This window comes from Acanthochromis polyacanthus, chromosome 23, assembly GCF_021347895.1.
Source record: "Acanthochromis polyacanthus isolate Apoly-LR-REF ecotype Palm Island chromosome 23, KAUST_Apoly_ChrSc, whole genome shotgun sequence".
NCBI classification, from domain to species: Eukaryota; Metazoa; Chordata; class Actinopteri; family Pomacentridae; genus Acanthochromis; species Acanthochromis polyacanthus.
In genome coordinates this window covers 11,491,416-11,504,540 of record NC_067135.1, presented here as the reverse complement: position 1 = coordinate 11,504,540, position 13,125 = coordinate 11,491,416, and the positions used below count along the sequence as shown (strand labels likewise).

General features: G+C 38.2%; 1 protein-coding gene across 1 annotated transcript in view; it reads right to left on the bottom strand.

The window, feature by feature from the left end:
* The window catches only part of LOC110956887 (phospholipid-transporting ATPase ABCA1-like), a 218,153-nt gene that overhangs the window by 110,091 nt on the left and 94,937 nt on the right, over positions 1–13,125 (bottom strand). The window contains exons 31-32 of the mRNA XM_022202644.2: positions 7,195–7,293; positions 5,107–5,296 (exon numbers count right to left, since the gene is read on the bottom strand). Coding sequence (XP_022058336.2) covers positions 5,107–5,296; positions 7,195–7,293 — 289 coding nt within the window. The remainder of the gene's footprint in view (positions 1–5,106; positions 5,297–7,194; positions 7,294–13,125) is intronic.

Sequence of the window (13,125 nt, the reverse complement as noted above, 5' to 3'; positions counted from 1 at the left end):
ATCTCGCCAGCTGACTCCGTTACAAAAACTGACCCCTGCCAAGTAAATAAAGCGTTGCATTATTCAAAAAGAAGGTGATGAAGATGAAAAGAAGTAGCTATTAACAGCATGAATATGAATGGCCCCTGTTATATTCTCCTCCTGTAGCAGCTTCTTATCCGCAGTTTAAAATTCCTTTAGCCACAGCGGGAGATGGCTGGTAATAATCTGGTTGCATGATAATAACTCAATGTCATCAAGGTTGTTTCCATGCAAAACGGAGTGCCCATTTAATATCCTTTTATGGGATCCGGATTGGGACAAATAAATAAAAGGAGAAATGATGCAAGTGAATGTAACAAGATGTAGGCAAGGACTGGCCTTGGTAAAATGGTCTTTTTACTGAGGCTAAGTGTACTAAAACTAGCAGCTGCGATAAAGTCCAAATACATAAAATAAGAGTCGAATAATACAGCATTGTGATAGGGGAAAAAAGAGTGGAAAGGAGGGTGAAATACAAAAAAAAAGATGGGTTACAAAGAAGGATCTTGATGGGCGAGCAGGAAGATACAAAGATAGAAGCAGCGCCTCAACAAATGGGCGACTCCTTGGCAGTGCTGTCATAAGCCAGAACCGAACATCATGGATGGGAAAAGGTTACACAAAGGGCACTCCTCTTGTTTGACTGTCTCAACAATCATCCTCTAACATGATACCTGGACAGTCGCTCCTTTTATGTGGCTCTGGATGGCCTTGTCACAGAAAAAGGAGCACAAAACTTCAATGCAGAGGGTGGAAAAGGCACATTATGTCGAGTGTGGCTGTATATAAGGGACGTATAGGAGGGACTGACTTTGAAGAGTCACTATTTTTTTCATTTGTCCTTCCAAAAACGGAATCTCAGAGCACGTCAAGCATTTAAAAGGGGGGAAATGTAGCGGCAATTATAAGACAAAATCACTTCATTTCATGTGACGGTATCAGTATTTTCATAACTGGGCCAGAATATCTCTTTTTTTAACATTAAGTCAAGAACTGAGACCTTCATTACTGCTTTGCAAATTGAACGTACAGTGACTGTTTAAACTCTGACATAAATGACACTTTTGAAAACTTGCCAGGAATTTGAAACCACAGCGAGGCAACTTGTTAACTGTCTATTGTGTAATTATGCAGATTCCTCCCACAAGGTCTTTTTTTTTCACACCGCGTGGCACATTAATTAGAAATAAAGGTATTTTGATTCGAACTGCACGGAAGCCAATTTGCTCTAAATACCTTTTTTGTAACTTCTAAAGTGTTTTCAGATAAATGGCTTTTGGCCACATCACTATTTTAATAGCAACCTATTATTTCAAAGTAACAGAGAGATTCTGTGTCGTCAAACAGTCTTACTGCTAAATCTGAACAATTATGTTTATTATTTAATTGTTTTTGAGCAAATTAACTGATTTAATTAACTGATTTATTGCTACTGAATCCCTTAGTCTGAAACTCCATCTCGTTATTGTGAGACTGGGATAACTTTATGGTTGTGAATGTTTGTTTAGGTGCAAAAAAACAGATGCAAACTCCTTGTACTGTTCTTTAAAAATTTAGCTTTTTTAAGACATAAGAAAAGAAAGAATGTAATCTTCAGCTACTCTTTCAGGATTACCAGAATGTATTAGGCTTTAAATTATATTAACATTAAATTGTGCTTTATCACATCATAACTTTAGCTGTAATATGAATATATTGAGCAGCAGGATTATGGGAAGGTTAAGTGTCAGGGAAGCACTCATAAGGTCTCGTCTTGATGTGTGATTCAGAAATTAATATAATAATAATATAGGTCGATTATTGTCAGTTAATCAAGGTATGCTGCAAAATGATGACTTAGTTTCGAGTCAGCATCCATTTACACATACGTATATACATTTATATCATATATCTAGATGACACATTTCAATATATGTGTTGTGTTCTATACTAAACGTATTGGTGTTTTTTAACATTGTGCTTCCATATCTACAAGGTTGTGGCTATATATGTACTTTCATCCTGTGTGGTAATGTCTTGTCATTTATGTGATATATTACTGCAATTTGGCTTTTTGGAATCTATGTTTGTTTTTAGAAAAGGCCAGATAGAAGATATGAAAAGTTCAGGTTTCAACTGTCCACATTAAGACCAGTGTCCCACTAAAAGAGTTTTAAAATCCTGACAGGTTCTGAAATCAGGTTGCAATATTAAGAGAAACTTCGCTGAGAATTTTTTTTTCTCCAAACTCAGACATAAACACAGCATGCATTTTCAAAAATAATCCCACATCTCATACTATGGAATGTTTTGAAGAGTATTTGTGCCAGAAGGAGCAGCGCACCACCTCCATGTGACCTCATGAGGAGATGGACAGAAATGAAATGGAGTGGATGCGACAACTTTGCAGAGAGATAAAAACAAAAATCAGAAGGTGAAATGAGAAAAACTGGGTCAACGTGGGTTATCAATTCTTCAGCTAGAACTACGTAGAAGTGATATTTGTGGCTCAAGGGCTACAATGTTGAGCGCTGCTTGGCGTTAGCATCTGCTAATCCAGGTGTTTACTGGACAAGCAGGAAACCATCCTGATTTTAACTATTACATATCTAAAATGTTTGATATTAATCTGGGCAGTTCTGGTGAGTCAAGTAGCACTCTGGAAAGTTTCAGATCGGATCTACAAACCCCTAAAATTCCATGATAACATCTGTCAAACTAATTTTTCCGCCCATTGTCTGTGTTAAATCAACCTGAAATTCATGTGGTGTGAGCACAGTCTAATGAGGATAATTTGTAAAACACACATTTATCTCTACATTACAGCATTCATTCATTGCAAATGCTATTTTTTTTTTAAATACTAAGGTTTTTGTGTATCCATATGGACATGTAAAAGCTTACACCTCAGTCTGCACATGCACGTGGTTGCTTTGTGTAATGCACCAGAAACAACAACAACAACAACGGTATAGATTAGGAATGTCCGACAATATCGGCCCACCAATATTATCGGCACGATATTGGCAGAAACTTGCAATATCAGTCAACATTGTTACCGTTTTTTTTGCCTATCATGAAAACTGATTACCAAATGATCACATCATCAAACTGTGTCGTGAAGCGTGTAAACAAGTGTAGCTGCAGTTACAAGCTTGTTGTGCATGACTAATAATATGTCTGTGGTTTAGAATTATTTCCATGCCCACATATATCGGTATCAGCTGATATCGAAATCGGAAATTGAGAGTTGGACAATATGGGCATATCGGTTATTGGCAAAAAAAAAAAAAAGCCAATATGAGACATCCCTAGTATAGATGAGTTTAAATATAAAACTCAATTTCGCACTGCTGCACTATTACAGTCTGTTTTGCCCAGGATTACTTGTTCCACAGAATTCGCAGATTAAAGTCTTGTAAAAAATAAGAAATGGCAGTGCTTTTTGGTATTTCATGTATTGTTGATGTAGACATCTGGCATGCTTGTTCGAGTCCATATATCTATGGAGATATTTTATAAATATGTTCATGTAGACCTTCAAGAATTCAAGTAAAATATCCACATTAGTGTAGACGAGGCCTCAGCGGGCCAACAATTCTCATATTTACTTCTTTACACCTACCTGCAGACAGGATTTGCTGCCATACCCTCCCACTGTAATCTGAAATCCAGTTATACCAAAGGCTGCCCACAAACCAGTCTGTGCAACTCATTTCAAATACTGATTTTTGGGTGCCGATTGAAAGTTGTTGTAGAAAAAAAAAAAATCTGCAGAAATTCTGTTCTAGTGTGATGAAGTCATCTGTTATGATTTACAAGCTGCTGCCAAACAGTCTGGAGTGAAATCCAACCTGCAGCATGACTTTGCATTATCATAGCAACACACATGCTCGGCAGCTCCCGCAGAAAAATTGGAATAATAATAAAAACATGACCGCATATCAGTTGTATGTCTTGTCCTTTGTGAAATAGCGACTGTTATCCAAACGTTAATGCCGTGTTACAGCTAAATCTCAGGACTGGTCTCTTCCTTCTTCCATCTGAGAGAGAAAATCTGAACCCTCTTCATCTCCAAGAGGAAGAAAATATTGGCAGATTGAGGTGGAGTTAGCCTATGTCGCATTCAAATGCAAATCACTTAAAATGCAGGGACATGCCACAAAGCCTGAGTAAACAGACAAAGCCATCTCTAATAAAATGACATTGGAGTGGCGGTGGCAGCTTCTCCATCTATTCTCTCCTCGGCTTAGATTTCTCATTATCATTGGGACACAGCAGTGTGAATCATTTAGCTCCAAATGAGGCACCGCTTTCTCTCTGCGTCGTGATTGGCTCAGTCGGCAGGTGGAGGGTGGCGGGCGGCGATACGGGGGTCCCTAACTTGCCTATCGATCCCGACCTGGATCAAAGCTCTTCAGGTCAGAGTGGGCAACATCTGCCCGAGCTGCATTTTGCTGTGCTTATTGTTGAAGTAATGACCTATTAGGGATTGCTATTGACTTGTGGAGGATGCAGAAAAAGGTGAGGTCCTGTGCTGCCAATGAAATGTCTTGAGGGACGCTACAAGGTGAAAAGTTGGTACTCACCTGAGAGAGATAAAGGACACACTAGGGGTGTATTTTAACTGAACTTTTCGAGCAGATATGTGGAACGGGGCTGAATCACCGGCAATGGCCAATTCAGAGTATTTTCGGCCGAATCAATTTTGGTCCCACTTTCATGCGCGCACGCTGCTTCACAAAAGGGAGGCAGCACAAAAGGCTGATTTACATTTTGCACTGCAATGCAAATTCCTTGTTAGTAAGTACCTTTACGTTTTCAAATCAAAATGATGCTGACTGGGATTTTCAGACCGCAAGCCAAAAGCTCCCATGATAAGCATTTTTATTGTACTGTTGTGTCACTGATTTATTTATTTTTTTACGTTCAGACCACTCCGCTCTCCTGCTGCAGTTTATTTCTGACACATATTCAGCGAGTGGATGTATTTCACAGCTACGGATCGACAGCGTGCTGCTCAGGGGCCCTCAGACGGACACTTTCACTGTTGCAGATGATGAATCTTATGACCATGAATTTACCATCCAGGCTGAAGAGACTCACCTGCGGCGGCGGGAGGCCTCCTGCACCAAGCGGACACTCAGGCAACATGAAGGTCCGCTGAGGAGTGCTGCACTGGCAGGGCGGCGACGGGTTCGACATGTTCCAGTTCCCGTTGAGGAAGATGTCAGTGACCGACTGGTCCACAGGGGGAGTGAACCAATCAGAGCGACTGTTGGTACAAGGTAGATTCCTGTAGGGAAAAATTGGGATTTTATTGGATATATTAATTGGATATCATGCTCTATAAGGTCAGTCTGTGTCATTTTAGGGAGCAATTTTTACTTTATTGTAATTTAGCATCCAAAACTGTGCTTTGTAATTTATTATATTATATTATTTATTATAATTTTTGAAGCCATTTTAAGGGTTCATTATCTCCAGACATAAAGCTTCTACAGACAGGAAACTAGTTAAAAATACAGACAAAACAAGCAATTGCAAATGATCAAATTGTTCATGCACAAGTCAGATTTGTAAAATACTGGCACGTGAAAATGGGGGAAAAAAGGCAAAAAAATCATTGAACGCTAATGTTAGTTTCATGTGTTAGCATGCTAAAATTAGCTCACACAAACCATAGTTAAAGTCCATGGGAATATGAGCAGTTTTCTAACGTTTTTGATCTTAAAGCAACAGTTCAAATCAAACATATCTGTACTACATCTCATGGAAATCAAAACATTATGCTATTAGTCTTGGCCAGCGTGTTTCAGTTCAGACAAAATGCAGGAAATATGTTTCTGAATCTTCTTAAATCATTTTCAATCTTCATAAATATGTTCCTTAGGGTCAAAAAGTAACTACTACCAAATATTTTTGGTAGTAGTTTTGGTAATAGAATCTTGAGAATTTCCAATATAGTCTGACTTAGGAATTTTTGTATTTTCTTCCTCGAAAAAACTAATCTCACCTGGGAAGACATATAAAGCGTTCAATATCTCCAGAAATAAAACGCCCACAGCCTTGATATTTGGTAAAGACAGACAGAATTGTTTCCAGCAGATCCAAATAATTGAATGGCTCCAGCAGAAGTGAGATTTTTCATTATTTGCCATTGAAAATGACCCAAAAAAAAATTGCTACATTTTGAAATGGGGGTGGTATTTGGGCCCTTGAAACACAGTCTTTTCAACATTTCACCAACTTTTGTGGCTTTTACATCAGCAGAATCAAACATTTGGCAGGTATGTCAAGACAAGGTTCCAGTTTTTTGATATTTTGACAAAATGAAACATAGGATACAGACAAAATTGTGTCCAGCAAATACAAATTATCAAACGGCTCCAGCAGAGGACAAATTCAGAAGTATTCACCCTTGAAAATGGAAATACAGTATGTGCAAAATGTCTCAATCAGAATGGAATTTGGGACCTAGATGGTTCCTGTAAGTGAATATTACATATGAACTCATCCATATTTCGTAGTCTTTGGTTGACATTTTATCAACTTTGGAGGCCTCTAACATCAGTAAAATTGAATGTGTGGAAAGCATGTCAGGACAAGATTTCAGTTTTTGCTACTGTGATGACAAAATGGTGATACAGACCACAAAAAGTGATGTACACAGGTGTCTATATATTGTCAATTTGAAATTGTGCATCATTTCTGAATTCTGTCTGAACTGACACTAAATAAAATTATAGCTTTTCTTTAATAGTATGAACGTCAGTCATCAGCAAAGTGTTTTTTTTAATGATAAAACCGCTGAAGTAAAAGCTGTGCAGTTTGTTTGAGCACAACAAGCCGTTGGCAGCATTTGTGAACCATCCAAGCTCTGCAATATTTCCATTTCATTTCGAGGTTTGAAATCCTTATTCAACCTCCTCTGATCGGGATTATATAGAGCATGTGTGAAAAGCTAATTATTTATTGATCAAATTTGTTCTTGCAAATTGGTTTTCAAAATCATGCAGCGAGCGCTCCGTTCCAATCCTTTTTGTTTCTCCCTTCTTACGGCTTGTTCTGTGTCTGCAGTAGGATTTCTCGAAAGAGGCAGGTGTGGAACTACTGAGCACACATGCCCAGCTTGATTACATTAGCGGTACCAGTTGGCATGGATGTATGGTGCCGGTTCTTGTAAATACTTACGGTATAGGGTCGCCGTTCATGCAGCGCGTCCCAAATCCAGGGTTGTTCAGCAAGGTTTCCACCACCTGGGACACCTCCACACTTTCTGGCAGATCGTTGCTGTAAATATTGAGAAAATAGTAATTATAAGGCTGTTCTCAAACATCTCACTGTGCGATTTTGTCTCTCACAGCAGCTCCACACGTCACTTCAATCAAATGTCAACAAAACAGACCAGCAAGCATTAAGTGCAGAAGTAAAACAAAAAGAAAACTTGAAATTAGTGGATAAAAATGGAGTATAAGGTGTGTTGTGTCAAATGTACTGCAGCTTTGATTGGTTAAAGTGAAGTTTAAAGGTCAGAATCAATCAGTGGATCCTCTCAGAAAAAGTTGATCTTAAATGTAGAATAACTTCAGTATATTTAAAGATGCCATGCAAAGTTTTACCTTCACACAATGAATACTTTTGAGTTACAGGCAGTTCAAGTATATAAAGATAAGATTTTTCCCAGCACTTTTGAACTCATAACTTCATCAGTACAGCAGATAAATGTGGAAATTCAAAGCTGAAAAACACATTTGAGTTCTGTTAAAAACTGCAACCAAATCAGTTTCACATCCACTGCAGGTATCACAATCTTAAGACCAAATCTGGTTACTCTTCAGCCAAGTTTAATGATCAATATTGTGGGATGTATCAGGGGTTGAGCTGTGAAAATGCAACAGTTTAATGTCTATGATATAGAGTCATATGAACAATCATTGGTAGCCTGGATGTGTTTCTGTTTTCTGATAATTCAGCAGAGAAAACTTAAAAAAAAAAAAAAAAAAAGTGTTTTGGGTAAACTATCAAGGCTCATAACGTGTGATCGGTGTTAGATCAGAAAAAATATAGACAATGAGAGGTCTAATTTTCGCTTGCATTTCTACGTCTGAATCAAGATATTTTTTCAAATAGAGACCTATTTTCATGCTTGTGAATGGAGCTTTCCATCTGCATTGGATACAAAACTGATTTGGTTGCAGTTTTTAACACAACACAAATGTGTTTTTTCCTGTGTTCTCCACATATGATGCTATGAGGCTCAAAAATGCTCCAAAGAAACTGTGCAAAATAAAAACAAAAGCAAAATTTAAACCTGTTCCTGTGTACTTTAGTGGTCCTGTAACTGTGGAAATATTTATAATATGAAGGTAAAATTTAGCATGGCTTCATTAAATATACTAAAGTTAATGTGCATTAAAACAAAATCAGCTGATTCTGAGGAATTCCGAGGGGAGGAACTAATTCAATATTCATCTGATTATGGAACAATCTGTGTGGCCTTACTAACACAAAAATGCTTGACATCTTTAAGGTCCTGTGCTGAGATCATACATTTGCTGAGGGAAGACAGAACAGCCAATAACAGATGAGTTCACAACAAAATTAGTCTGTTTTGACTGGTGGCACACTGGAAAGGTAATATTTTAATTGCAGAGGTCTAAAATCTCTTCAGGGAGAAATATATATAAATATTGTTAGTCAGTTTGATGACACTTATGCAGTTCTCTCATTGTATTTGCAATACAAAGACCTGTCACAATGAGTGTTGTAATCTATTTTCCATCACAATCAGGTAGGATTTCTAAAGTCCTCTGATCTGTCTCTCGGCATAATTGATGAAGATTTTACAAGTCATCCAATCTGTTTGTGACAATAGCAAAAGCGCAGGAGTTTAGTTGATCATTAATTTTAAACATATCTTGACATTCAAGAAGGCCTGACAGGAAATGAAGACGCTGTACACCGGGGGATCGGATGTGGTGCATTTTAAGTAAATGCTGGATAGTGACGGCGCACACCACCGGGCCGAGCTTAATCAAGACAGAGAAAAATCATTACAAGTTTATCAGTCCCGTTTTCTGTCAAAACATAAATCCTATTGACTGTAGAGTGATGTTCTTGTGGCCAATCTGTTCAGGATTCGGCGTACAGTAAAGCCTTTCATTATTATCTGGGCGTCCCGTACGTATCTGAGGCCCGTGTCTCAGTTAAACAATCTTCCCTTTCCAATTTCATTCTCATTACTAACCACACACACTCTGCCCTTTATCTTAAGGGTGCTGTGGGAGTTAAAACACAGTGTTTCATAAAGACTGTGATGGCTTTCTGCCAGCAGTGGCCACAGCCCAGCCAGTCATTTGGATTAATACAGTGTTCATTGTCTCATTTAGCGACGTCTCCATGAAGGTCACTCGGTCATTGGCTTGGCCACCAGTGAGTGCAATTGAAGTGGTCCGATTGTAAAAATGGATTATGTGCAGCCATCTGTTTTGCAATTAACAATGGCTGGGTTACCATGTTATTCAAGATAATAAAACCACTGCACAAAATGAGGACTTGTGCATATACACAGAAACAGTGGAACTAATGAATAGTTCATCGAGTCAAAATGAAACATCAGAGACGTAAGAACTGAGACGATATCAGAGGAAAGTCAAATGAAGGCTACATAACACAGAAACAAGCTCTTTGAAGAATATAAACCAACAAGAGCTTTCTGTACGGTCACTCCATTTTTTTTATTGAACAAAGGCATATAAAGTTAACCAAAAACTAAAAAATGCAGATGGTAACTAAGCTATATTATTATTTAAGCAAGCAGGGGTTCAAAGCTTCTGAATAACGTTAATCATTATCTTCAATCAGCTAAAACATGAGTCATGGGCATTTATAAGTTGAACAATACTACTTTGATTGAACTCTTTAGAGGAAAGGCATTAAAATCACACCGCCATTATCGATGAGGGGTTTTGAAAAAGGGGAAAAGACCAGGGTGTCCAATCCACCGCACATCTAGTTTCCAAGAACTCTCAAGAAGTATGCAGTTTAAATAGTGAATGCATGACAATCAAATAAATCCATTCAGAAGCAGGTTCAAAAAGCCATTAAAGAAAGTTGAACTCTTGTTTGAGAGCCGGGATTTGACGTTGACCAAAAATGTACCCTATTGTTAAGTTATTCTGAAAAAATAAGCTGAATTAACTATTAAGTGTCACTACAGGTGGTCATTTTATATCAATGTAAGGTGTTTCTATATTATATCTTATTGTTCAAGCGGGTAAAAGCCACTGAAGATTGAAACTTAAGGACCAGGTTGGAAGGTTTCAGCACTGTGGAAAGAGACCTGAATGAATTGTAGCGAGCAAGAAGCAGAGTGAACATGTGTTTCAGCACCATGGACAGAGACACAGCTGCATTTAAATGCTTTAGCAGAAAGAGACCGAGAATACCCGCTTTAGCTGTTCTTCATGGATGTATAAAAAAAAAAAAAAAAAAAAAAGCTGATGTGCCTGAGTGTGTGGATCAAGCAAGACAACTGTTGCATTTTTGTCTTGTTTATAAACCCAGATTAGCTCACTACAGTATGAATGAATCCACTGAAAGACTGCAATTTTTTAAGGTATTAAACAGCTTAATAGACCACAAACAGCTTCCAGCACGTGTCAAGTTTTCACTTTGTAACAGTATTGTTGTTTCCACTTTAAATTTCAAGGAGAATTTGGTTTGAACATGGAAAATAAATCCATTGTTAAGTTTTTGCAAAAAAAAAAAAAATACAATTAATTAGTAAAGCTGAGCAGAGATGAAGGAGGGTACACCCAGTTCATTAAGTGAAATATATCAAAAGTAATTACATGAAGTCTCATGTGTTTTTGCCCCTAATCTAATTGGAGTTATTTAATTTTCATAATCTGCCAAAACTGAGTCCCAATCTGATGACATTTTCTGAGATAATACACGCTTCAATTGCCCTAAAGTCACTAAAATCTTTTAAATCAATTCATTTGACAACTGAAGAGCATTGCAATGCATTAAGAATCCAAACTCTCCCTTAATGTTATGTAGGTGGTCATAAACCAGGAGGACACTGTTTTAAAGTTTGTACTAAGAACACAGGATGTACTGGGGTTCCGAAAGCTCAAAATGATACAGAAACCTGTATTTTATTCATCCATACGAGAAAATGTGTTGTAGACATTGTACTTGGCTGGACTACCAGGTGGAACCTCTTACTTTTTAATACTGCAGAGACTAGAGGGAGTTTCACTCAGACTTCAGACAATTCATTGTTGGCTAACAGAGAGCATGTTGGGGGTTTAGCTAGCAACAGGCACCATGACAGAGTCATATTATGCTTAATGTCCTCTGAGCACAGCTGGTATATTATGCCTGTGTGGAAGCGGATATAAACCATGAATTGGGCTTAGCTCAGTGCATACACTACTCAGTTCAAAAATGTGGTATGATCGGCCCTAATCATAATGTGTGACACTAGTTCAGGACATCCATAATCTGTATGTTTACAATGAAGCAATAGCCAAAACAACGATGGCTTAACTTGAAGACAAGAAACTGGGAGGCATATGACCTGATTTTGCCCAAATGTACCCAAATCTGCTGTGCTAATGAGCTAGCATCGAAGATAGGAGGATTTAACTTCAACAAGCAGAAAGCAGTCTCAGGGTTTAGCTAGCAAAGGGGATCATGACAATGACTTCTGCTACACTTAATGACCTCCAGACAGAGCTCATGTCTTTAAGGCAGGGGACCTGGACTAAGAAACGACGAATGAATTGTGACTAGAATGCAGGTTTATATTACATCACATCAAATCACAGCATGCAAGTACACCGTGAACAGCTTCTCATTGTGACCGAGCGCTTAGATTCTATCTTGAATAAACCAGTTTCACATGAGGCTGCATTTATTGTGTCTTGACATCCTCAAAGTGAATATTTTACAAAGTGCTTCCAGGGGAAATGAAGTTCCTGCCGACTGGATAAGCAGCGACAGCGGTATGAATGCAGTGTCAAGATTAGTTTGATGATTTGGACAGATGCTGTAACCGGTGATGCACGTTAGAATTCAATGCAATGTTTACAGCAGTGCTGTTGTTACACAGAGAGACAGGTCACGCTGCAGCAATTTGCAGCTTTACTGCAGTAAACATGGAGATGTTTCACCCACAAATCATGCTGGGAAATAATTCTTGTCACTAGTCTTACAAATAAGTGTCACACGCAGCATATGTGCACATACAGGGATACGTGTTCTACCTAATATTTTGAGATTCTTGTGAAAGAGTTGCATATCAGTGTGCTGTGTTTGTTCTCACTGTCTGTCAGCAATATCAAGCTGCAGCCAAGTAATGGACAGTGTCCAGACTGATGACCGCAGCAATGCAAAACTCTCCTGCCAATAAAACAGCGAGCACAGTTGTATGACATCTTTTCGCTTTGATTCTGTGCCTTTGAAGTTTAAACTTTCCAACGGGGTTGCAGTCTGTTGTTCATCTCTTCGGCCATGTTTGCTACTACAGCGATCCGGTGCTCCTTTAAATTATTCACACAGCCTTTGCCTGTGTTAACAGTAAAGGTCATTTGTTAGAAGAGTCGTGTTGATTCTGTTTCTAAAAACAGTGCAACCTTATTGTTGTTGCTGTTGTGGTCAATAACTCTGCAGTGCAGTTATTAAACTTGTGCCTCTGAACAGTTTCTGGGCGTTTTTTTCATTGTTGTTAGTCTGAGCTCAGTTTTCACTGCATTATAAAGTCCTGCAGCTCTATGGAAACGGCACAATAATAGCTTTAAGTACAGAGAAAATACAAAAGTCTTTGGTGTTAGATGACACAGTTATCATGCTATTATACATAAAAAAATCAAAATGATTACTTAGTTTGCTAAAGTTGATAAACAATGGAATGAAGTGTTTCAGGTACCACAAATATTTGAAATAATGGTGACACTACTTACAATAGATATTTAACCATTTACAATTTGTCTCCTGTCTGATTTGTGTAAACATTATCTGCAGTTCACCTGAAACTCCCTGAATGTTAGTCAGGTGACTGCTAATGGCAGCTGAGGCACAATTTTTTTCACCGTTGTGCCAAAGAGTGGCAAA